The sequence below is a fragment of the Panulirus ornatus genome, chromosome 24 (genome assembly GCF_036320965.1).
Source record: "Panulirus ornatus isolate Po-2019 chromosome 24, ASM3632096v1, whole genome shotgun sequence".
Taxonomy (NCBI): Eukaryota; Metazoa; Arthropoda; class Malacostraca; order Decapoda; family Palinuridae; genus Panulirus; species Panulirus ornatus.
This window is the reverse complement of record NC_092247.1, coordinates 16,571,570-16,597,372: the sequence shown is the minus strand read 5'-3', so window position 1 is coordinate 16,597,372 and position 25,803 is coordinate 16,571,570. Positions and strand designations below refer to the sequence as shown.

The window sequence follows — 25,803 nt, the reverse complement described above, 5'->3', positions numbered from 1 at the left end:
CGTGGGAGACAGCGACAAAGCAAAATAAATAAAAAAAAATAATGAAAAAGGGACTAGTGAGAACATAATTAAACAACTGCGTCTCAGACAGATATTAAGAGGTACCAGCCAGATAGTGTTCAAATGAGGAGAGGTTACTAAAGAGACCACAAAATGTTGATAAAGTGAAGAAAAAAAGACGAAGGTTTAACAGAGAGGGAAAGGTTGTGGGAGGAACCAGTACTACTGCCACAGCCCTCCCTCTCATTGACAGTATAGTGTGAGCTTACTTAGGTGACGTGTAAGCGTTGATTCTAGGGTTTCCCATGTGGCTTGCTGGGATGAATGAGTGGACTGTAAATTCTCCATCTGACGCAAAAGAGGTTTTGTTGCTGCACTTACTGCACCAGACATTTCTTCTGCCCGAGCTTCAGCTTCAGACACTCTTTGTTGGAGCTCAGTGATATCAAATCGCAGCTGGCGTTCTTTCCTGTTGACAGTAAATGAAAAAAGATATAATAAATGTTCATGAAAAGTATGCAGCTCACCAGTATCTAAGAATACCTGGCATTATTTCCTATAGATAAAAAATCAGTAAATAATGACTGTGGACAAAACATACAAAAATCTACATGTGCAAACTTTTGACGTTAGACAATTCAAAAAAAGCATAGGTTATAGTGTACATAAAATGACTATTTCATCTTACAGAGGAGGCCACTGGGCATGGGTAATAAGAGACATGAATGCCCTTTTTAATTTGAAAATATATAGTAAGAACTGGTGTTACTGGACTCTACCTGCTCAAGGTTACTCCACAAATGGAAAGTCACTTTTGGCGAGGCTGTATCAATGGAAGTATAGTATTCTCACAAAAGCTTCTCCCTCTAAAGGAGTAGCACATCCTTTGGTTACAAGACCCTATAAAATGAGGCCCTGGGTAACATCAAGACTATTTCACAGAAATTGGTCCTGTGGAGCCCAGATGTGGATGAGGAGCTGTAGTTTTGGTGCATTACATGTAACACCTGAGGTATGGATGTGAATGACTGTGGCATTTCTTTGTCTCTTTCCCGGTGCTACCTCGCTGACACAGAGGGCAGTGATCATGTTTGGGGGAAAAGAAGAGGATGTATGTTATCTTTTTTCTATTCTTTCATGCATTTCTGCTGTTCCCCGCAGGACACGGTGGCATCATAAATGGATGACAGTGAGCAATTATGAATGTGTACATGTGCATATATTTATATGTATATATGTGTTTTATCCCTGGGGATAAGGCAGAAAGAATACTTCCAATGTATTCCCCATGTGTCGTAAAAGGCAACTAAAAGGGGAGGGAGCGGGGGACTGGAAATCCTCCCCTTCCATTTTTAATTTTCCAAAAGATGGAACAGAAAAGGGGGCCAAGTGAGGATATTTCCTCTAAGGCTCAATCCTCTGTTCTTAACGGTATCTCTACTGTGAGAAATGGTGAGTATGTATGAAAAAAACATATATGTTTCTGTAGGGATTTATGTATATTCATCATACTTGATCACCGTTTTCCGCATCAGCAAGTTAGCACCAGGAAACAGACAAAGAATGGCCCATCCACTCATATACACATATACCTGCATTAACACCATTAATGTACACATACATATCAACATATACACATATTCTTACATCAGCGAACAACAACTGACTCACTTCCCAAGCTCTCTCATCCCCAACAGACTTCATACTTGCCCCTCTTTCCAAAACTCTTGCATTTACCTCCCTAACAACCCCATCCATAAACAAATTAAACAACCATGGAGACATCACACACCCCTGCCGCAAACCTACATTCACTGAGAACCAATCACTTTCCTCTCTTCCTACACGTACACATGCCTTACATCCTCGATAAAAACTTTTCACTGCTTCTAACAACTTTCCTCCCACACCATATATTCTTAATACCTTCCACAGAGCATCTCTATCAACTCTATCATATGCCTTCTCCAGATCCATAAATGCTACATACAAATCCATTTGCTTTTCTAAGTATTTCTCACATACATTCTTCAAAGCAAACACCTGATCCACACATCCTCTACCACTTCTGAAACCACACTGCTCTTCCCCAATCTGATGCTCTGTACATGCCTTCACCCTCTCAATCAATACCCTCCCATATAATTTACCAGGAATACTCAACAAACTTATACCTCTGTAATTTGAGCACTCACTCTTATCCCCTTTGCCTTTGTACAATGGCACTATGCACGCATTCCGCCAATCCTCAGGCACCTCACCATGAATCATACATACATTAAATAACCTTACCAACCAGTCAACAATACAGTCACCCCCTTTTTTAATAAATTCCACTGCAGTACCATCCAAACCTGCTGCCTTGCCGGCTTTCATCTTCCGCAAAGCTTTCACTACCTCTTCTCTGTTTACCAAATCATTTTCCCTAACCCTCTCACTTTGCACACCACCTCGACCAAAACACCCTATATCTGCCACTCTATCATCAAACACATTCAACAAACCTTCAAAATACTCACTCCATCTCCTTCTCACATCACCACTACTTGTTATCACCTCCCCATTTGCGCCCTTCACTGAAGTTCCCATTTGCTCCCTTGTCTTACGCACTTTATTTACCTCCTTCCAGAACATGATACAGCGCTGGTGGCTGATTCATGTGAGAAACTGCAGAAGCTGGTGACTGAGTTTGGTAAAGTGTGTGGAAGAAGAAAGTTAAGAGTAAATGTGAATAAGAGCAAGGTTATTAGGTACAGTAGGGTTGAGGGTCAAGTCAATTGGGAGGTGAGTTTGAATGGAGAAAAACTGGAGGAAGTGAAGTGTTTTAGATATCTGGGAGTGGATCTGGCAGCGGATGGAACCATGGAAGCGGAAGTGGATCATAGGGTGGGGGAGGGGGCAAAAATTCTGGGGGCCTTGAAGAATGTGTGGAAGTCGAGAACATTATCTCGGAAAGCAAAAATGGGTATGTTTGAAGGAATAGTGGTTCCAACAATGTTGTATGGTTGCGAGGCGTGGGCTATGGATAGAGTTGTGCGCAGGAGGATGGATGTGCTGGAAATGAGATGTTTGAGGACAATGTGTGGTGTGAGGTGGTTTGATCGAGTGAGTAACGTAAGGGTAAGAGAGATGTGTGGAAATAAAAAGAGCGTGGTTGAGAGAGCAGAAGAGGGTGTTTTGAAGTGGTTTGGGCACATGGAGAGAATGAGTGAGGAAAGATTGACCAAGAGGATATATGTGTCGGAGGTGGAGGGAACGAGGAGAAGAGGGAGACCAAATTGGAGGTGGAAAGATGGAGTGAAAAAGATTTTGTGTGATCGGGGCCTGAACATGCAGGAGGGTGAAAGGAGGGCAAGGAATAGAGTGAATTGGAGCGATGTGGTATACCAGGGTTGACGTGCTGTCAGTGGATTGAATCAAGGCATGTCAAGCGTCTGGGGTAAACCATGGAAAGCTGTGTAGGTATGTATATTTGCGTGTGTGGACGTATGTATATACATGTGTATGGGGGGGTTGGGCCATTTCTTTCGTCTGTTTCCTTGCGCTACCTCGCAAACGCGGGAGACAGCGACAAAGTATAATAATAAAATAAATAAAATATATTCTTACATATACATATGCACATATGCATACAAACATATACATATATACACACGTACATATTCATACCTTCTTGCCTTCAACCATTCCTGGTGCTACCTCATCCCACAGGAAACAACATCGCTACCCCCTGCTTCAGTGAGGTAGGACCAGGAAAACAGACAAAAAAAAGGTCACATTCGTTCACAATCAGTCTCTAGCTGTCATTGTAATGCATCAAGACCACAGCTCCCTATACACATCTCGACCCCAAAGAACTTTCCATAGTTTACCCCAGATGTTTCACATGCCCTGGATCAGTTCACAGACAACATGTCAACCCTAGTACACCACATCGTTCCAATTCACTCTATTCCTTGCAAACCTCTCACCCTCTTGTATGTTCAGGCCTTGATTGCTCAAAATTTCACTCCATCCTTCCACCTCTAATATGGTCTCCTGCTTCTCCTGGTTCCCGCCTCTGACACATATATCCTCTTTGTCAACATTTCCTCACTCATTCTCTCCATATGTCCAAACCATTTCAACACACCCTCTTCTCATGTCTGAACTACACTCTTTATATTTCCACACATCTCTCTTACCTTTTCATTACTTACTTGATTAAATCACCTCACACCACATATTCTCCTCAAACATTTCATTTCCAACACCCACCCTCATCCGTACAACCATATCTACAGCCAATACCACACAACCATATAATATTGTTGTAACTACTATTCCTTCAAACAAACCCATTTTCATTTTTTCTATTATACTTAGTTGCTCTCTCCCGCATTAGCAAGGTAGCACAAGGAAACAGAAGAAAGAATGGCCCAACCCACCCACATACACATGTATATAGATAAATGCCCACACACGAACATACACATACCTATACATTTCAACGTATTTATTCATAATATTTATTATACTTTGTCACTGCCTCCCGTGTTAGCGCAAGGAAACAGACGAAAGAATGGCCCCACATACACATGTATACATATATAAACGTCCACACACACACATATACATACCTATACATTTCAAATAAATAAATGAATAAATATTTATATACATACACAGACATAAACATATATACACATGTACATAATTCATACGCGCTGCCTTTATTCATTCCCGTTGCTACCCCGCCACACATGAAATGACATTTCAACGTTCTTTTTTCTTTCTTTCATACTATTCACCATTTCCCGCATTAGCGAGGTAGTGTTAAGAACAGAGGACTGGGCCTTTGAGGGAATATCCTCACCTGGCCCCCTTCTCTGTTCTTTCTTTTGGAAAAAAAAAAAAAAAACGAGAGGGGAGGATTTCCAGCCCCCCGCTCCCTTCCCTTTTAGTCACCTTCTACGACACGCAGGGAATATGTGGGAAGTATTCTTTCTCCCCTATCCCCAGGGATAAACATTTCAACATATACATACATATACACATATACACATGTACATATTCATAGTTGCTACCTTCATCCATTCCCATTGCCACCCCAGCACACATGAAATGGCACCCCCCCTTTTCCCTGTGTATGTATGCAAGGTAGTGCTAGGAGAACACAACAGAGGCCACATTCTTTCACACTCAGTCTCTAGCTGTCATGTGTAATGCACTGAAATCACAGCTCCCTCTCCACATCCAGACCCCACAAAATTTTCCATGGTCTACCCCAGACAGTTCACATGCCCTCGTTCAATCCATTGACAGCACGTTGACCCGGTATACCACATCGTTCCAATTCACTCTTCTCCTTGCATGCCTTTCACCCTCCTGTATATTTAGGCCCTGATCACTCAAAATCTTTTTCACTCCATCGTTCCACCTCCAATTTGGTCTCCCACTGCTCCTTGTTCCCTCCACCTCTGACACATATCTTTCCTCATTCATTCTCTCTATGTGACCAAACCATTCCAATACATCCTCCTCTTCTGCTCTCTCAACCACACTCTTTTTATTACCACACATCTCTCTTACCCTTTCATAACTTACTCGATCAAACCACCTCACACCACATACTGTCCTCAACCATTTCATTTCCAACACATCCAACCTCCTTCACACAACCCTATCTACATAAGCCCATGCCTCGCAACCCAATAACATTGATGGAACCACTATTCCTTCAAACATACCCATTTTTGCTCTCCGATATAACATTCTTGCCTTCCACACATTCTTCAACGCTCCCACAACCTTCGCCCCCTCCCCCACCCTGTGACTCACTTTACCTTCCATGGTTCCATCCACTGCTAAATCCACTCCCAGATATCTAAAACACTTCACCTACTCCAATTTTTCTCCATTCAAACTTACTTCCCAATTGACTTGTCCCTCAACCCTACTGAAACTAATAACCTTGCTCTTATTCTCATTTACTCTCAGCTTTCTTCTTTCACAGACTTTACTAAACTCAGTCACCAGCTTCTGCAGTTTCTCACCCAGATCAGCCACCAGTGCTGTATCATCAGTAAACAACAACTGACTCACTTCCCAAGCCTCCTCATCCACAACAGACTGCATACTCGCCACTCTATCTAAACCCTTACATTCACCTCCCTAAAAACCCCATCCATAAACTAATTAAACAACCATGGAGACACCAAGCATCCTTGCCGCAAACCGACATTCACTGGGAACCAATCACTTTCCTCTCTTCCTACTAGTACATATGCCTTACATCCTCAATAAAAACTTTTCACTGCCTCTAGCAACTTACCTCCCACACCATATACTCTTAATACCTTCCAAAGAACATCTCTAAACTCTATCATATGTCTTCTCCAGATCCATAAATGCTACATACAAATCCATCTGTTTTTCCAAGTATTTCTCACATACATTCTTCAAAGCAAACATCTGATCCACACATCCTCTACCACTTCTGAAACCACACTGCTCTTCCCCAATCTGATGCTCTGTACATGCCTTTACCCTCTCAATCAATACCCTCCCATATAATTTCCCAGAAATGCTCAACAAACTCTGTAATTTGAACACTCACCTTTATCCCCTTAGCCTTTGTACAACGGCACTATGCATGCATTCCATCAATCCTCAGGCACTTCACCATGAACCATACATATATTGAATATCCTCACCAACCAGTCAACAACACAGTCACCCCCTTTTTTAATAAATTCCACGGCAATATCATCCAAAGCCGCCACCTTACCGGCTTTCATCTTCTTCAAAGCTTTCACTGCCTCTTCTCTTTTAACCAAACCATTCTCTCTGACCCTCTCACTGAGAGTGAAGAGGAGCTGCAGAGGGTTGAAAGTGTGTTTCATGATATGTGTAAGTACAGGCGATTGAAGATAAATGTAAGTAAAAGTAAAGTAAAGGTGTTTGAAAGGACACAAAGTGAAAATATAGATCTAGTAAAACCATACAGAGTGAAAGAAAGCATACTAAATTGTGCTTTAGATGAAGGAGGAAAAAGAAATAAGAGAATTAAGTACTTAGAAGCTGTTCTGGGTAAGTGTAGTGAAATGGAAGGAGAGATAAGGGAGAGAGCAGTTCAGGGTAGAAGAGTTATTGGGTCCCTCAATAGAATAATGAAGGGTAGAAGTGTAAGTATGGAAGTGAAGAGAGGATTAAGGGACAGCATAGTCCTCCCAACCATGATCTATGCAGCTGGAACATGGACACAGAATGTGTCACAGAGGTCAAGAATCCAGGCTGTGGAAATGAGCTATTTGAGAAGAGCATGTGGTATGACTAAGTGAAGAAAGAAATAAGGAGGTGTATGTGAGATGAAGTATGGCACGTATTACATATGGAATGATTTGTGGAGTGGTAGAATGACTGAAATGTAATACTTTGAAGTGGTTTGGGCATGTGGAAAGAATGCAAGACTGGGAGTTTATAAGGAGAGTGTATGCTAGTACAATTAAAGAGGTTGGTGTGAGTGGAAGACTACCTGTGACATGGGCAAATAGGGTGGAGGAACTCTGGAGCGAGAGAAATAATGGAGGAATGAATTGAATGGTGTATGCAAATGGCAAAATAACAGGGATAAGTGTAGACTTATGGGACTTGATTGGAGTTCCCAGAGGGAACGGGTGTCAGAGATATAAAAAGATAGATATCATCTCAACAGGCTGTGATATCACTGCTTTCACAATTTTTCTTTAATTACAAACTAAAATACTTCCATTACCTATTGGCCTGGTTTTCTGATTGACTAAGTGCATCCTGAAGCTCTAGCACCTGAGCCACAAGGGCTTCTTGTTCCTTTCGTCCTTGTATTTGTGCTTCAGCCAATGCTGCTTCAAGCTGTTTCTGAGCTCCCACTTCTGCACTCAAGGCTTGTTCCTGGGCTTCTGCATCTTTTGTTGCTGCTGTTCTCTGAAGCTCTGTCATCTCCCTAGTGAGTACAGAAATCATTTGACAAAGATCATACAGAATTATTTACTCAAAGTAAAATGATCCTGGGAATATCCATTCAGTGATAACAACTGATTTAGTAACCAAACATTTATATAGTATATAAACATGAGCACCAACTGATCATGCAAATTCCACTAACTTGCATGACTGAGTGCAGTGCGATGAAGACTCTTCACCAACAAATGGGAAAAAAAAAGAGCACGCCATGTCATCTATCTATCTATCTACCTATCTATCTATCTATCTATCTATATCTCTGACACCTGTTCCAACTGAAACACCCTCAAGGGAGTGACCACAGCAATAGAGTCTCCATGACTAGTGAGCTCCAGTGCCGATTCTTAGCCTTCATGCCTCACCCTTACCAGGTTACTGGCAGCAGGCAATTCTAGTGCAGTGTATGCAGAGGCTCCTACCTAAGATTGCTATTGGCTACTTCTATCGAATGTTTTTATCTAATGCTCTTGCCTAAATGTTCCTACCTACTACTTCCATCTACTGCTCCTACCATTTTGCTAAAAGGCTGGGCTAGGCCATAGTGCTCACCACAGGAACTTCTAGTTACAAAGAATGAGCTGTGTGAGTTAAGTTTTGTCATACACGCACTATAAGAGTCACGTCAGACCTATCCTCAAATCTTCCTCATACCATCTCTATCTTCTCTGTCAACTGAGATCACACAGTGTACCAACCTAGTCCTCCACCTTACAGCTGCACAGAGGGACCTGCTTGAAAGAGTACATATAAGAGCATGCACAATCATCTCACTGAACTTGTCCACCCTTTCCATCCAACACCAACAGCTCATATGGCAGTTTGTCAATAAACTGCTGACACACCCAGTTCCCAAGACCTCCACCCTCATGATGCTCCATCCCCATGGATAGTCATTCATCACCAAAACTGCTCTGTGCCAATCAGAGCTCACAGATACAGATATAAGAACAGCCCTATATCTACAACTGTGACCATCAAAACCAATCCATGAACAGATACTTAGCTGAGCAAGTGAATAAGTTAGTTTCCTCTTAGGTTAGTTATGTGATATGTCAATTACTAGAGCATTGTACTTTAATCAATGTGAAATTATCCATCACTTATTGTTCAACTAATCATTATTTGGTGCATAATGTGCAAAGAGTCTACTTTGTAAAACTTCCTGTATATCTGCCACTTTTGATCAGGATAGATAGATGTACACCTCTCATGAGCTTAAGCACAGCACAGAAGAATCCAGCCCTAACTTAATCTTAAGCTCATTTATCATTAGTTAACAATTTACAATCAGGACCATCCCAGACCTGTAATATCAAAATCACGTTTTTCAGCCAAAAGGCTGCCTGAATTCAATAAACTGTTTATTATCATTGTTATTATCATTATCATTATTATTATCATTATTATTCTTTCTTTTCTTTCAAACTATTCGCCATTTCCCGCATCAGCGAGGTAGCGCCAAGAACAGAGGACTGGGCCTTTGAGGGAATACCCTCACCTGGCCCAATTCTCTGCTCCTTCTTTTGGAAAATTAAAAAAAAACCGAGAGGGGAGGATTTCCAGCCCCCCGCTCCCTCCCCTTTTAGTCGCCTTCTACGACACGCAGGGAATACGTGGGAAGTACTCTTAATCCCCTATCCCCAGGGATATCATTATTATTATGATCATTATTATTATCATTATCATTATTATTACTATTATTATTATGTATGACTCATGGTGAGAAGCTTCAGGATTGGCAGAATGCATGTATAGTGCCACTGTACAAAGGCAAAGGGGATAAAGGTGAGTGCTCAAATTACAGAGGTATAAGTTTGTTGAGTATTCCTGGGAAACTATATGGGAGGGTATTGATTGAGAGGGTGAAGGCATGTACAGAGCATAAGATTGGGGAAGAGCAGTGTGGTTTCAGAAGTGGTAGAGGATGTGTGGATCAGGTGTTTGCTTTGAAGAATGTATGTGAGAAATACTTAGAAAAGCAAATGGATTTGTATGTAGCATTTATGGATCTGGAGAAGGCATATGATAGAAATGATAGAGATGCTCTGTGGAAAGTGTTAAGAATATATGGTGTGGGAGACAAGTTGTTAGAAGCAGTGAAAAGTTTTTATCGAGGATGTAAGGCATGCGTACAAGTAGGAAGAGAGGAAAGTGATTGGTTCTCAGTGAATGTCAGGTTTGCGGAAGGGGTGCATGATGTCTTCATGGCTGTTTTACTTGTTTATGGATGGGGTTGTTAGGGAGGTAAATGCAAGAGTTTTGGAGAACGGGGCAAGCATCAGTCTGCTGTGGGTGAGAGAGCTTGGGAAGCAAGTCAGTTGTTGTTCGCTGATGATACAGCGATGGTGGCTGATTCGAGTGGGAAACTGCAGAAGCTGGTGACTGAGTTTGGTAAAGTGTGTGAAAAAAGAAAGCTGAGAGTAAATGTGAATAAGAGCAAGGTTATTAGGTACAGTAGGGTTAAGGGACAAGTCAATTGGGAGGTAAGTATGAATGGAGAAAAACTGGAGGAAGAAGTGTTTTAGATATCTGGGAGTGGATTTGGCAGCAGATGGAACCATGGAAGCAGAGGTGAGTCACAGAGTGGGGGAGGGGGCGAAAGTTATGGGAGCGTTGAAAAATGTGTGGAAGGTGAGAACATTATCTCGGAAAGCAAAAATGGGTATGTTTGAAGGAATAGTGGTTCCAACAATGTTATATGGTTGCGAAGCATGGGCTATAGATAGAGTTGTGTGGCAGAAGGTGGATGTGCTGGAAACGAGGTGTTTGAGGACAATATGTGGTGTGAGGTGGTTTGATCGACTAAGTAATGAAAGGGTAAGAGAGATGTGTGGTAATAAGAGTGTGGTTGAGAGAGCAGAGCAGAGGGTGTATTGAAATGGTTTGGTCACATGGCGAGAATGATTGAGGAAAGACTGACAAAGAGGATATATGTGTCAGAGGTGGAGGGAAGGAGAAGTGGGAGACCAAACTGGAGGTGGAAAGATGGAGTGAAAAAGATTTTGAGCGATCAGGGCCTGAACATGCAGGAAGGTGAAAGGCGTGCAAGGAATAGAGCGAATTGGAACGATGTGGTATACCGGGGTCGACATGCTGTCAATGGATTGAACCAGGGCATGTGAAGCATCTGGGGTAAACCATGGAAAGTTTTGTGGCGCCTGGATGTGGAAAGGGAGCTGTGGTTTCAGTGCATTATATATGACAGCTAGAGACTGAGTGTGAACGACGTGGTCTTTATTGTCTTTCCCTAGCACTACCTCGCGCACATGCAGGGGGAGGGGGTGGTCATTTCATATGTGGCAGGGTAGAGATGGGAATGAATGAAGGCAGCAAGTATGAATTATGTACATGTGTAAATATGTATAGGTCTGTTTATCTATATATATTGGGAAGGATCACAATTTTGCGCGTGATCAAGATATTCCTATGAGTCCACGTGGAAAATGAAACACGAAAAGTTCCCAAGTGCACTTTCGTGTAACAATCACATCATCAGGGGAGATACAAGAGAGAAATACAACAGTCAGTTGATATACATTGAAGAGACGAAGCTAGGACGTCTCTTCGTCTCTTCGATGTATATCAACTGACTGTTGTATTTCTCTCTTGTATCTCCCCTGATGATGTAATTATTACACGAAAGTGCACTTGGGAACTTTTCGTGTTTCATTTTCCACGTGGACTCATAGGATTATCTATATATATATATTCTGTCTGTCTGTCATACTATTCGCCATTTCCCGCATTAGCGAGGTAGCGTTGAGAACAGAGGACTGGGCCCTTGAGGGAATATCCTCACCTGGGCCCCTTCTCTGTTCCCTCTTTTGGAAAATTAAAAAAAAAAAAGTGAGAGGGAAGGATTTCCAGCCCCCCGCTCCCTCCCCTTTTAGTCGCCTTCTACGACACGCAGGGAATACGTGGGAAGTATTCTTTCTCCCCTATCCCCAGGGATAATATATATATATATATATATATATATATATATATATATATATATATATATATATATATATATATATATATATAATGTTGGGTGATTTGAATGCAAAAGTGAGTAATGTGGCAGTTGAGGGAACAATTGGTATACATGGGGTGTTCAGTGTTGTAAATGGAAATGGTGAAGAGCTTGTAGATTTATGTGCGGAAAAAGGACTGATGATTGGGAATACCTGGTTTAAAAAGCTTGATATACATAAGTATACTTATGTAAGTAGGAGAGATGGCCAGAGAGCGTTATTGGATTACGTGTTAATTGACAGGCGCGCGAAAGAGAGACTTTTGGATGTTAATGTGCTGAGAGGTGCAACTGGAGGGATGTCTGATCATTATCTTGTGGAGGCTAAGGTGAAGATTTGTATGGGTTTCCAGAAAAGAAGAGTGAATGTTGGGGTGAAGAGGGTGGTGAGAGTAAGTGAGCTTGGGAAGGAGACTTGTGTGAGGAAGTACCAGGAGAGACTGAGTACAGAATGGAAAAAGGTGAGAACAATGGAAGTAAGGGGAGTGGGGGAGGAATGGGATGTATTTAGGGAATCAGTGATGGATTGCGCAAAAGATGCTTGTGGCATGAGAAGAGTGGGAGGTGGGTTGATTAGAAAGGGTAGTGAGTGGTGGGATGAAGAAGTAAGAGTATTAGTGAAACAGAAGAGAGAGGCATTTGGACGATTTTTGCAGGGAAAAAATGAAATTGAGTGGGAGACGTATAAAAGAAAGAGACAGGAGGTCAAGAGAAAGGTGCAAGAGGGGAAAAAAGGGCAAATGAGAGTTGGGGTGAGAGAGTATCATTAAATTTTAGGGAGAATAAAAAGATGTTCTGGAAGGAGGTAAATAAAGTGCGTAAGACAAGGGAGCAAATGGGAACTTCAGTGAAGGGCGCAAATGGGGAGGTGATAACAAGTAGTGGTGATGTGAGAAGGAGATGGAGTGAGTATTTTGAAGGTTTGTTGAATGTGTTTGATGATAGAGTGGCAGATATAGGGTGTTTTGGTCGAGGTGGTGTGCAAAGTGCGAGGGTTAGGGAAAATGATATGGTAAACAGAGAAGAGGTAGTAAAAGCTTTGCGGAAGATGAAAGATGGCAAGGCAGCAGGTTTGGATGGTATTGCAGTGGAATTTATTAAAAAAGGGGGTGACTGTATTGTTGACTGGTTGGTAAGGTTATTTAATGTATGTATGACTCATGGTGAGGCGCCTGAGGATTGGCGGAATGCGTGCATAGTGCCATTGTACAAAGGCAAAGGGGATAAGAGTGAGTGCTCAAATTACAGAGGTATAAGTTTGTTGAGTATTCCTGGCAAATTATATGGGAGGGTATTGATTGAGAGGGTGAAGGCATGTACAGAGCATCAGATTGGGGAAGAGCAGTGTGGTTTCAGAAGTGGTAGAGGATGTGTGGATCAGGTGTTTGCTTTGAAGAATGTATGTGAGAAATACTTAGAAAAGCAAATGGATTTGTATGTAGCATTTATGGATCTGGAGAAGGCATATGACAGAGTTGATAGAGATGCTCTGTGGAAGGTATTAAGAATATATGGTGTGGGAGGCAAGTTGTTAGAAGCAGTGAAAAGTTTTTATCGAGGATGTAAGGCATGTGTACGTGTAGGAAGAGAGGAAAGTGATTGGTTCTCAGTGAATGTAGGTTTGCGGCAGGGGTGTGTGATGTCTCCATGGTTGTTTAATTTGTTTATGGATGGGGTTGTTAGGGAGGTGAATGCAAGAGTTTTGGAAAGAGGGGCAAGTATGAAGTCTGTTGGGGATGAGAGAGCTTGGGAAGTGAGTCAGTTGTTGTTCGCTGATGATACAGCGCTGGTGGCTGATTCATGTGAGAAACTGCAGAAGCTGGTGACTGAGTTTGGTAAAGTGTGTGAAAGAAGAAAGTTAAGAGTAAATGTGAATAAGAGCAAGGTTATTAGGTACAGTAGGGTTGAGGGTCAAGTCAATTAGGAGGTGAGTTTGAATGGAGAAAAACTGGAGGAAGTGAAGTGTTTTAGATATCTGGGAGTGGATCTGGCAGCGGATGGAAACATGGAAGCGGAAGTGGATCATAGGGTGGGGGAGGGGGAGAAAATTCTGGGAGCCTTGAAGAATGTGTGGAAGTCGAGAACATTATCTCCGAAAGAAAAAATGGGTATGTTTGAAGGAATAGTGGTTCCAACAATGTTGTATGGTTGCGAGGCGTGGACTATGGATAGAGTTGTGCGCAGGAGGATGGATGTGCTGGAAATGAGATGTTTGAGGACAATGTGTGGTGTGAGGTGGTTTGATCGAGTAAGTAACGTAAGGGTAAGAGAGATGTGTGGAAATAAAAAGAGCGTGGTTGAGAGAGCAGAAGAGGGTGTTTTGAAATGGTTTGGTCACATGGAGAGAATGAGTGAGGAAAGATTGACCAAGAGGATATATGTGTCGGAGGTGGAGGGAACGAGGAGAAGAGGGAGACCAAATTGGAGGTGGAAAGATGGAGTGAAAAAGATTTTGTGTGATTGGGGCCTGAACATGCAGGAGGGTGAAAGGAGGGCAAGGAATAGAGTGAATTGGAGCGATGTGGTATACCGGGGTTGACGTGCTGTCAGCGGATTGAATCAAGGCATGTGAAGCGTCTGGGGTAAACCATGGAAAGCTGTGTAGGTATGTATATTTGCGTGTGTGGACGTATGTATATACATGTGTATGGGGGTGGGTTGGGCCATTTCTTTCGTCTGTTTCCTTGTGCTACCTCGCAAACACGGGAGACAGCGACAAAGCAAAAAAAAAAAGAAAAAAAATATATATATGTATACATTGAAATGTATTAACTTTCTAAAATGGGAAAAAGAAGAAGGAGTCACGCGGGGAGTGCTCATCCTCCTCGAAGGCTCAGACTGGGGTGTCTAAATGTGTGTGGATGTAACCAAGATGTGAAAAAAGGAGAGATAGGTAGTATGTTTGAGGAAAGGAACCTGGATGTGTTGGCTCTGAGTGAAACGAAGCTCAAGGGTAAAGGGGAAGAGTGGTTTGGGAATGTCTTGGGAGTAAAGTCAGGGGTTAGTGAGAGGACAAGACCAAGGGAAGGAGTAGCAGTACTCCTGAAACAGGAGTTGTGGGAGTACGTGATAGAACGTAAGAAAGTAAATTCTCGATTAATATGGGTAAAACTGTAAGTTGATGGAGAGAGATGGGTGATTATTGGTGCATATGCACCTGGGCATGAGAAGAAAGATCATGAGAGGCAAGTGTTTTGGAAGCAGCTGAATGAGTGTGTTAGTGGTTTTGATGCACGAGACCGGGTTATAGTGATGGGTGATTTGAATGCAAAGGTGAGTAATGCGGCAGTTGAGGGAATAATTGATACGCATGGGGTGTTCAGTGTTGTAAATGGAAATGGTGAAGAGCTTGTAGATTTATGTGCTGAAAAAGGACTGGTGATTGGGAATACCTGGTTTAAAAAGCGAGATATACATAAGTATACGTATGTAAGTAGGAGAGATGGCCAGAGAGCGTTATTGGATTACGTGTTAATTGACAGGCGCGCGAAAGAGAGACTTTTGGATGTTAATGTGCTGAGAGGTGCAACTGGAGGGATGTCTGATCATTATCTTGTGGAGGCTAAGGTGAAGATTTGTATGGGTTTTCAGAAAAGAAGAGTGAATGTTGGGGTGAAGAGGTTGGTGAGAGTAAGTGAGCTTGGGAAGGAGACTTGTGTGAGGAAGTACCAGGAGAGACTGAGTACAGAATGGAAAAAGGTGAGAACAATGGAAGTAAGGGGAGTGGGGGAGGAATGGGATGTATTTAGGGAATCAGTGATGGATTGCGCAAAAGATGCTTGTGGCATGAGAAGAGTGGGAGGTGGGTTGATTAGAAAGGGTAGTGATTGGTGGGATGAAGAAGTAAGATTATTAGTGAAAGAGAAGAGAAAGGCATTTGGACGATTTTTGCAGGGAAAAAATGCAATTGAGTGGGAGATGTATAAAAGAAAGAGACAGGAGGTCAAGAGAAAGGTGCAAGAGGTGAAAAAGAGGGCAAATGAGACTTGGGGTGAGAGAGTATCATTAAAGTTTAGGGAGAATAAAAAGATGTTCTGGAAGGAGGTAAATAAAGAGCGTAAGACAAGGGAGCACATGGGAACTTCAGTGAAGGGCGCAAATGGGGAGATGATAACAAGTAGTGGTGATGTGAGAAGGAGATGGAGTGAGTATTTTGAAGGTTTGTTAAATGTGTTTCATGATAGAGTGGCAGATAAAGGGTATTTTGGTCGAGGTGGTGTGCAAAGTGAGAGGGTTAGGAAAAATGATTTGGTAAACAGAGAAGAGGTAGTAAAAGCTTTGCAGAAGATGAAAGCCGGCAAGGCAGCAGGTTTGGATGGTACTGCAGTGGAATTTATTAAAAAAGGGGGTGACTGTATTGTTGACTGGTTGGTAAGGTTATCTAATGTATGTATGACTCATGGTGAGGTGCCTGAGGATTGGCAGAATGCGTGCATAGTGCCATTGTACAAAGGCAAAGGGGATAAGAGTGAGTGCTCAAATTACAGAGGTATAAGTTTGTTGAGTATTCCTGGTAAATTATATGGGAGGGTATTGATTGAGAGGGTGAAGGCATGTACAAAGCATCAGATTGGGGAAGAGCAGTGTGGTTTCAGAAGTGGTAGAGGATGTGTGGATCAGGTGTTTGCTTTGAAGAATGTATGTGAGAAATACTTAGAAAAGCAAATGGATTTGTATGTAGCATTTATGGATCTGGAGAAGGCATATGATAGAGTTGATAGAGATACTCTGCGGAAGGTATTAAGAATATGTGGTGTGGGTGGCAAGTTGTTAGAAGCAGTGAAAAGTTTTTATCGAGGATGTAAGGCATGTGTACGTGTAGGAAGAGAGGAAAGTGATTGGTTCTCAGTGAATGTAGGTTTGCGGCAGGGGTGTGTGATGTCTCCATGGTTGTTTAATTTGTTTATGGATGGGGTTGTTAGGGAGGTGAATGCAAGAGTTTTGGAAAGAGGGGCAAGTATGAAGTCTGTTGTGGATGAGAGAGCTTGGGAAGTGTCAGTTGTTGTTCGCTGATGATAGAGCGATGGTGATTGATTCATGTGAGAAACTGCAGAAGCTGGTGACTGAGTTTGGTGAAGTGTGTGAAAGAAGAAAGTTAAGAGTAAATGTGAATAAGAGCAAGGTTATTAGGTACAGTAGGGTTGAGGGTCAAGGCAATTGGGAGTTAAGTTTGAATGGAGAAAAACTGGAGGAAGTAAAGTGTTTTAGATATCTGGGAGTGGATCTGGCAGCGGATGGAAACATGGAAGCGGAAGTGAATCATAGGGTGGGGGAGGGGGCGAAAATTCTGGGAGCCTTGAAGAATGTGTGGAAGTCGAGAACATTATCTCAGAAAGCAAAAATGGGTATGTTTGAAGGAATAGTGGTTCCAACAATGTTGTATGGTTGCGAGGCATGGGCTATGGATAGAGTTGTGCGCAGGAGGGTGGATGTGCTGGAAATGAGATGTTTGAGGACAATGTGTGGTGTGAGGTGGATTGATCGAGTAAGTAATGTAAGGGTAAGAGAGATGTGTGGAAATAAAAAGAGCGTGGCTGAGAGAGCAGAAGAGGGTGTTTTGAAATGGTTTGGGCACATGGAGAGAATGAGTGAGGAAAGACTGACCAAGAGGATATATGTGTCGGAGGTGGAGGGAACAAGAAGAAGTGGGAGACCAAATTGGAGGTGGAAAGATGGAGTGAAAAAGATTTTGAGTGATCGGGGCCTGAACATGCAGGAGGGTGAAAGGCGGGCAAGGAATAGAGTGAATTGGATCGATGTGGTATACCGGGGTTGACGTGCTGTCAGTGGATTGAATCAGGGCATGTGAAGCGTCTGGGGTAAACCATGGAAAGCTGTGTAGGGCCTGGATGTGGAAATGGAGCTGTGGTTTCGGGCATTATTGCATGACAGCTAGAGACTGAGTGTGAACGAATGAGGCCTTTGTTGTCTTTTCCTAGCGATACCCCGCACACATGAGGGGGGAGGGAGATGGTATTCCATGTGTGGCGAGGTGGCGATGGGAATGAATAAAGGAAGACAGTGTGAATTGTGTGCATGGGTATATGTGTCTGTGTGTGTATATATATGTGTACATTGAGATGCATAGGTATGTATATTTGCGTGTGTGGACGTGTGTGTATATACATGTGTGTGGGGGTGGGTTGGGCCATTTCTTTCGTCTGTTTCCTTGCGTTACCTCGCAAACGCGGGAGACAGTGACAAAGCAAAAAAAAAATATATATATATATATATTTCCCATTTTAGAAAGTTAAAAAAAAAAAATGGAATTTATTAAAAAAGGGGGTGACTGTATTATTGACTGGTTGGTAAAGTTATTTAATGTATGTATGACTCATGGTGAGGTGCCTGAGGATTGGCGGAATGCGTGCATAGTGCCACTGTACAAAGGAAGGGGATAAGAGTGAGTGCTCAAATTACAGAGGTATAAGTTTGTTGAGTATTCCTAGTAAATTATATGGGAGGGTATTGATTGAGAGAGTGAAGGCATGTACAGAGCATCAGATTGGGGAAGAGCAGTGTGGTTTCAGAAGTGGCACAGGATGTGTGGATCAGGTGTTTGCTTTGAAGAATGTATGTGAGAAATACTTAGAATAGCAAATGGATTTGTATGTAGCATTTATGGATCTGGAGAAGGCATATGATAGAGTTGATAGAGATGCTCTGTGGAAGGTATTAAGAATATATGGTGTGGGAGGCAAGTTGTTAGAAGCAGTGAAAAGTTTTTATCGAGGATGTAAGGCATGTGTACGTGTGGGAAGAGAGGAAAGTGATTGGTTCTCAGTGAATGTAGGTTTGCGGCAGGGGTATGTGATCTCTCCATGGTTGTTTAATTTGTTTATGGATGGGGTTGTTAGGGAGGTAAATGCAAGAGTTTTGGAAAGAGGGGGCAAGTATGAAGTCTGTTGGGGATGAGAGAGCTTGGGAAGTGAGTCAGTTTTTGTTCGCTGATGATACAACGCTGGTGGCTGTGAGAAACTGCATGTGAGAAACTGCAGAAGCTGGTGACTGAGTTTGGTAAAGTGTGTGAAAGAAGATAGTTAAGAGTAAATGTGAATAACAGCAAGGTAATTAGGTACAGTTGGGTTGAGGGTCAAGTCAATTGGGAGGTAAGTTTGAATGGAGAAAAACTGGAGGAAGTAAAGTGTTTTAGATATCTGGGAGTGGATCTGGCAGCGGATGGAACCATGGAAGCGGAAGTAGATCATAGGGTGGGGGAGGGGGCGAAAATCCTGGGAGCCTTGAAGAATGTGTGGAAGTCGAGAACATTATCTCGGAAAGCAAAAATGGGTATGTTTGAAGGAATAGTGGTTCCAACAATGTTGTATGGTTGCGAGGCGTGGGCTATGGATAGAGTTGTGCGCAGGAGGATGGATGTGCTGGAAATGAGATGTTTGAGGACTATGTGTGGTGTGAGGTGGTTTGATCGATTAAGTAACGTAAGGGTAAGAGAGATGTGTGGAAATAAAAAGAGCGTGGTTGAGAGAGCAGAAGAGGGTGTTTTGAAATGGTTTGGGCACATGGAGAGAATGAGTGAGGAAAGATTGACCAAGAGGATATATGTGTCGGAGGTGGAGGGAACGAGGAGAAGTGGGAGACCAAATTGGAGGTGGAAAGATGGAGTGAAAAAGATTTTGTGTGATCGGGGCCTGAACATACAGGAGGGTGAAAGGAGGGCAAGGAATAGAGTGAATTGGATCGATGTGGTATACCGGGGTTGACGTGCTGTCAGTGGATTGAATCAGGGCATGTGAAGCGTCTGGGGTGAACCATGGAAAGCTGTGTAGGTATGTATATTTGCGTGTGTGGACGTATGTATATACATGTGTATGGGGGTGGGTTGGGCCATTTCTTTCGTCTGTTTCCTTGCGCTACCTCGCAAACGCGGGAGACAGCGACAAAGGAAAAAATATATATATATATATATATATATATATATATATATATATATATATATATATATATATATATATATATATATATATATATATTTTTTTTTTTTTTTTTTTTTATACTTTGTCGCTGTCTCCCGCGTTTGCGAGGTAGCGCAAGGAAACAGACGAAAGAAATGGCCCAACCCCCCCCATACACATGTACATACACACGTCCACACACACAAATATACATACCTACACAGCTTTCCATGGTTTACCCCGGACGCTTCACATGCCTTGATTCAATCCACTGACAGCACGTCAACCCCTGTATACCACATCGCTCCAATTCACTCTATTCCTTGCCCTCCTTTCACCCTCCTGCATGTTCAGGCCCCGATCACACAAAATCTTTTTCACTCCATCTTTCCACCTCCAATTTGGTCTCCCTCTTCTCCTCGTTCCCTCCACCTCCGACACATATATCCTCTTGGTCAATCTTTCCTCACTCATTCTCTCCATGTGCCCAAACCATTTTAAAACACCCTCTTCTGCTCTCTCAACCACGCTCTTTTTATTTCCATACATCTCTCTTACCCTTACGTTACTTACTCGATCAAACCACCTCACACCACACATTGTCCTCAAACATCTCATTTCCAGCACATCCATCCTCCTGCGCACAACTCTATCCATAGCCCACGCCTCGCAACCATACAACATTGTTGGAACTACTATTCCTTCAAACATACCCATTTTTGCTTTCCGGGATAATGTTCTCGACTTCCACACATTTTTCAAGGCTCCCAAAATTTTCGCCCCCTCCCCCACCCTATGATCCACTTCCGCTTCCATGGTTCCATCCGCTGACAGATCCACTCCCAGATATCTAAAACACTTCACTTCCTCCAGTTTTTCACCATTCAAACTCACCTCCCAATTGACTTGACCCTCAACCCTACTGTACCTAATAACCTTGCTCTTATTCACATTTACTCTTAACTTTCTTCTTCCACACACTTTACCAAACTCCGTCACCAGCTTCTGCAGTTTCTCACATGAATCCGCCACCAGCGCTGTATCATCAGCGAACAACAACTGACTCACTTCCCAAGCTCTCTCATCCCCAACAGACTTCATACTTGCCCCTCTTTCCAAGACTCTTGCATTTACCTCCCTAACAACCCCATCCATAAACAAATTAAACAACCATGGAGACATCACACACCCCTGCCGCAAACCTACATTCACTGAGAACCAATCACTTTCCTCTCTTCCTACACGTACACATGCCTTACATCCTCAATAAAAACTTTTCACTGCTTCTAACAACTTGCCTCCCACACCATATATTCTTAATACCTTCCACAGAGCATCTCTATCAACTCTATCATATGCCTTCTCCAGATCCATAAATGCTACATACAAATCCATTTGCTTTTCTAAGTATTTCTCACATACATTCTTCAAAGCAAACACCTGATCCACACATCCTCTACCACTTCTGAAACCACACTGCTCTTCCCCAATCTGATGCTCTGTACATGCCTTCACCCTCTCAATCAATACCCTCCCATATAATTTACCAGGAATACTCAACAAACTTATACCTCTGTAATTTGAGCACTCACTCTTATCCCCTTTGCCTTTGTACAATGGCACTATGCACGCATTCCGCCAATCCTCAGGCACCTCACCATGAGTCATACATACATTAAATAACCTTACCAACCAGTCAACAATACAGTCACCCCCTTTTTTAATAAATTCCACAGCAATACCATCCAAACCTGCTGCCTTGCCGGCTTTCATCTTCCGCAAAGCTTTTACTACCTCTTCTCTGTTTACCAAATCATTTTCCCTAACCCTCTCACTTTGCACACCACCTCGACCAAAACACCCTATATCTGCCACTCTGTCATCAGACACATTCAACAAACCTTCAAAATACTCATTCCATCTCCTTCTCACATCACCGCTACTTGTTATCACCTCCCCATTTACGCCCTTCACTGAAGTTCCCATTTGCTCCCTTGTCTTACGCACCCTATTTACCTCCTTCCAGAACATCTTTTTATTCTCCCTAAAATTTACTGATAGTCTCTCACCCCAACTCTCATTTGCCCTTTTTTTCACCTCTTGCACCTTTCTCTTGACCTCCTGTCTCTTTCTTTTATACTTCTCCCACTCAATTGCATTTTTTCCCTGCAAAAATCGTCCAAATGCCTCTCTCTTCTCTTTCACTAATACTCTTACTTCTTCATCCCACCACTCACTACCCTTTCTAAACAGCCCACCTCCCACTCTTCTCATGCCACAAGCATCTTTTGCGCAATCCATCACTGATTCCCTAAATACATCCCATTCCTCCCCCACTCCCCTTACTTCCATTGTTCTCACCTTTTTCCATTCTGTACATAGTCTCTCCTGATACTTCTTCACACAGGTCTCCTTCCCAAGCTCACTTACTCTCACCACCTTCTTCACCCCAACATTCACTCTTCTTTTCTGAAAACCCATACTAATCTTCACCTTAGCCTCCACAAGATAATGATCAGACATCCCTCCAGTTGCACCTCTCAGCACATTGACATCCAAAAGTCTCTCTTTCGCACGCCTGTCAATTAACACGTAATCCAATAATGCTCTCTGGCCATCTCTCCTACTTACATAAGTATACTTATGTATATCTCGCTTTTTAAACCAGGTATTCCCAATCATCAGTCCTTTTTCAGCACATAAATCTACAAGCTCTTCACCATTTCCATTTACAACACTGAACACCCCATGCATACCAATTATTCCCTCAACTGCCACATTACTCACCTTTGCATTCAAATCACCCATCACTATAACCCGGTCTCGTGCATCAAAACCGCTAACACACTCATTTAGCTGCTCCCAAAACACTTGCCTCTCATGATCTTTCTTCTCATGCCCAGGTGCATATGCACCAATAATCACCCACCTCTCTCCATCAACTTTCAATTTTACCCATATTAATCGAGAATTTACTTTCTTACATTCTATCACATACTCCCACAACTCCTGTTTCAGGAGTATTGCTACTCCTTCCCTTGCTCTTGTCCTCTCACTAACCCCTGACTTCACTCCCCAGACATTTCCAAACCACTCTTCCCCTTTACCCTTGAGCTTCGTTTCACTCAGAGCCAAAACATCCAGGTTCCTTTCCTCAAACATACTACCTATCTCTCCTTTTTTCACATCTTGGTTACATCCACACACATTTAGGCACCCCACTCTGAGCCTTCGAGGAGGATGAGCACTCCCCGCGTGACTCCTTCTTCTGTTTCCCATTTTAGAAAGTTAATACAAGGAGGGGAGGATTTCCGGCCCCCCGCTCCCGTCCCCTCTAGTCGCTTTCTACGACACGCGAGGAATACGTGGGAAGTATTCTTTCACCCCTATCCCCAGGGATAATATACATATATATATACACACACACACACACACACACACACACACACATACATATATATACATATGAAAAATGTAAGAAACAATTTAGAAAACAAACTTTTAGCTTGAAATGAATGAAAAAATGAACGTCACATAATATATATATATATATATATATATATATATATATATATATATATATATATATATATATATATATTGTACAAAGGCAAAGGGGATAAGAGTGAGTGCTCAAATTACAGAGGTATAAGTTTGTTGAGTATTCCTGGTAAATTATATGGGAGGGTATTGATTGAGAGGGTGAAGGCATGTACAGAGCATCAGATTGGGGAAGAGCAGTGTGGTTTCAGAAGTGGTAGAGGATGTGTGGATCAGGTGTTTGCTTTGAAGAATGTATGTGAGAAATACTTAGAAAAGCAAATGCATTTGTATGTAGCATTTATGGATCTGGAGAAGGCATATGACAGAGTTGATAGAGATGCTCTGTGGAAGGTATTACGAATATATGGTGTGGGAGGCAAGTTGTTAGAAGCAGTGAAAAGTTTTTATCGAGGATGTAAGGCATGTGTACGTGTGGGAAGAGAGGAAAGTGATTGGTTCTCAGTGAATGTAGGTTTGTGGCAGGGGTGTGTGATATCTACATGGTTGTTTAATTTGTTTATGGATGGGGTTGTTAGGGAGGTGAATGCAAGAGTTTTGGAAAGAGGGGCAAGTATGAAGTCTGTTGGGGATGAGAGAGCTTGGGCAGTGAGTCAGTTGTTGTTCGCTGATGATACAGCACTGGTGGCTGATTCATGTGAGAAACTGCAGAAGCTGGTGACTGAGTTTGGTAAAGTGTGTGAAAGAAGAAAGTTAAGAGTAAATGTGAATAAGAGCAAGGTTATTAGGTACAGTAGGGTTGAGGGTCAAGTCAATTGGGAGGTGAGTTTGAATGGAGAAAAACTGGAGGAAGTGAAGTGTTTTAGATATCTGGGAGTGGATCTGGCAGCGAATGGAACCATGGAAGCGGAAGTGGATCATAGGGTGGGGGAGGGGGCGAAAATTCTGGGGGCCTTGAAGAATGTGTGGAAGTCGAGAACATTGTCTCGGAAAGCAAAAATGGGTATGTTTGAAGGAATAGTGGTTCCAACAATGTTGTATGGTTGCGAGGCGTGGGCTATGGATAGAGTTGTGCGCAGGAGGATGGATGTGCTGGAAATGAGATGTTTGAGGACAGTGTGTGGTGTGAGGTGGTTTGATCGAGTGAGTAACGTAAGGGTGAGAGAGATGTGTGGAAATACAAAGAGCGTGGTTGAGAGAGCAGAAGAGGGTGTTTTGAAGTGGTTTGGGCACATGGAGAGGATGAGTGAGGAAAGATTGACCAAGAGGATATATGTGTCGGAGGTGGAGGGAGCAAGGAGAAGAGGGAGACCAAATTGGAGGTGGAAAGATGGAGTGAAAAAGATTTTGTGTGATCGGGGCCTGAACATGCAGGAGGGTGAAAGGAGGGCAAGGAATAGAGTGAATTGGAGCGATGTGGTATACCGGGGTTGACGTGCTGTCAGTGGATTGAATCAAGGCATGTGAAGCGTCTGGGGTAAACCATGGAAAGCTGTGTAGGTATGTATATTTGCGTGTGTGGACGTATGTATATACATGTGTATGGGGGGGGGGGTTGGGCCATTTCTTTCGTCTGTTTCCTTGCGCTACCTCGCAAATGCGGGAGACAGCGACAAAGTATAAAAAAAAAAAAAAGATATATATATATGTATATATATATATATATATATATATATATATATATATATATATATATATATATATATATATATGCATACAAAAACACATACATATATACACAAGTACATAATTCATACTTGCTGCCTTTACTCTTTCCCGTCAATAACCTGCCACACATGAAATGACAACACCTTCCCCCCACACGCGTGTGAGGTAGCACTAGGAAAAGACAACAAAGGCCACATTCGTTCACAATCAGTCTCTAGCTGTCATGTATAATGCACCGAAACCACTGCTCCCTTTCCACATCCAGGCCCCACAAAACTTTCCATGGTTTACCACAGACGCTTCATATGACCTGGTTTAATCCATTGACAGCACGTTAACCCCAGTATATCACATCATTCCAATTCACTCTATTCCTTGAACGCCTTTCACCTTCATGCATGTTCAGGCCCCGATCAATCAAAATCTTTTTCACTCCATCCTTCCACCTCCAATTTGGTCTCTCACTTCTCATTCCCTCCACCTCTGACACATATATCCTTTGTGTCAATCTTTCCTCACTCATCCTCTCCATGTGACCAAACCATTTCAATACACCCTCTTCTGCTCCCTCAACCACACTCTTTTTATTACCAAACATATCTCTCTGTGGAAGATGAAAGCCGACAAGGAATTGGGTTTGGATAGTATTGCAGTGGAATTTATTAAAAAAGGGGTAACTGTGTTGTTGACTGGTTGGTAAGGATATCTAATGTATGTATAATT

General features: G+C 42.5%; 1 protein-coding gene across 2 annotated transcripts in view; it reads right to left on the bottom strand.

The window, feature by feature from the left end:
- LOC139757124 (uncharacterized) overlaps window positions 1–25,803 on the bottom strand; it is a 459,373-nt gene that overhangs the window by 100,230 nt on the left and 333,340 nt on the right. For both annotated transcript variants that reach the window (XM_071677224.1, XM_071677223.1), the window contains 2 exons: window positions 7,757–7,963; window positions 270–469 (listed from right to left, as the gene is read on the bottom strand). In XM_071677224.1, coding sequence (XP_071533325.1) covers window positions 270–469; window positions 7,757–7,963 — 407 coding nt within the window. The remainder of the gene's footprint in view (window positions 1–269; window positions 470–7,756; window positions 7,964–25,803) is intronic.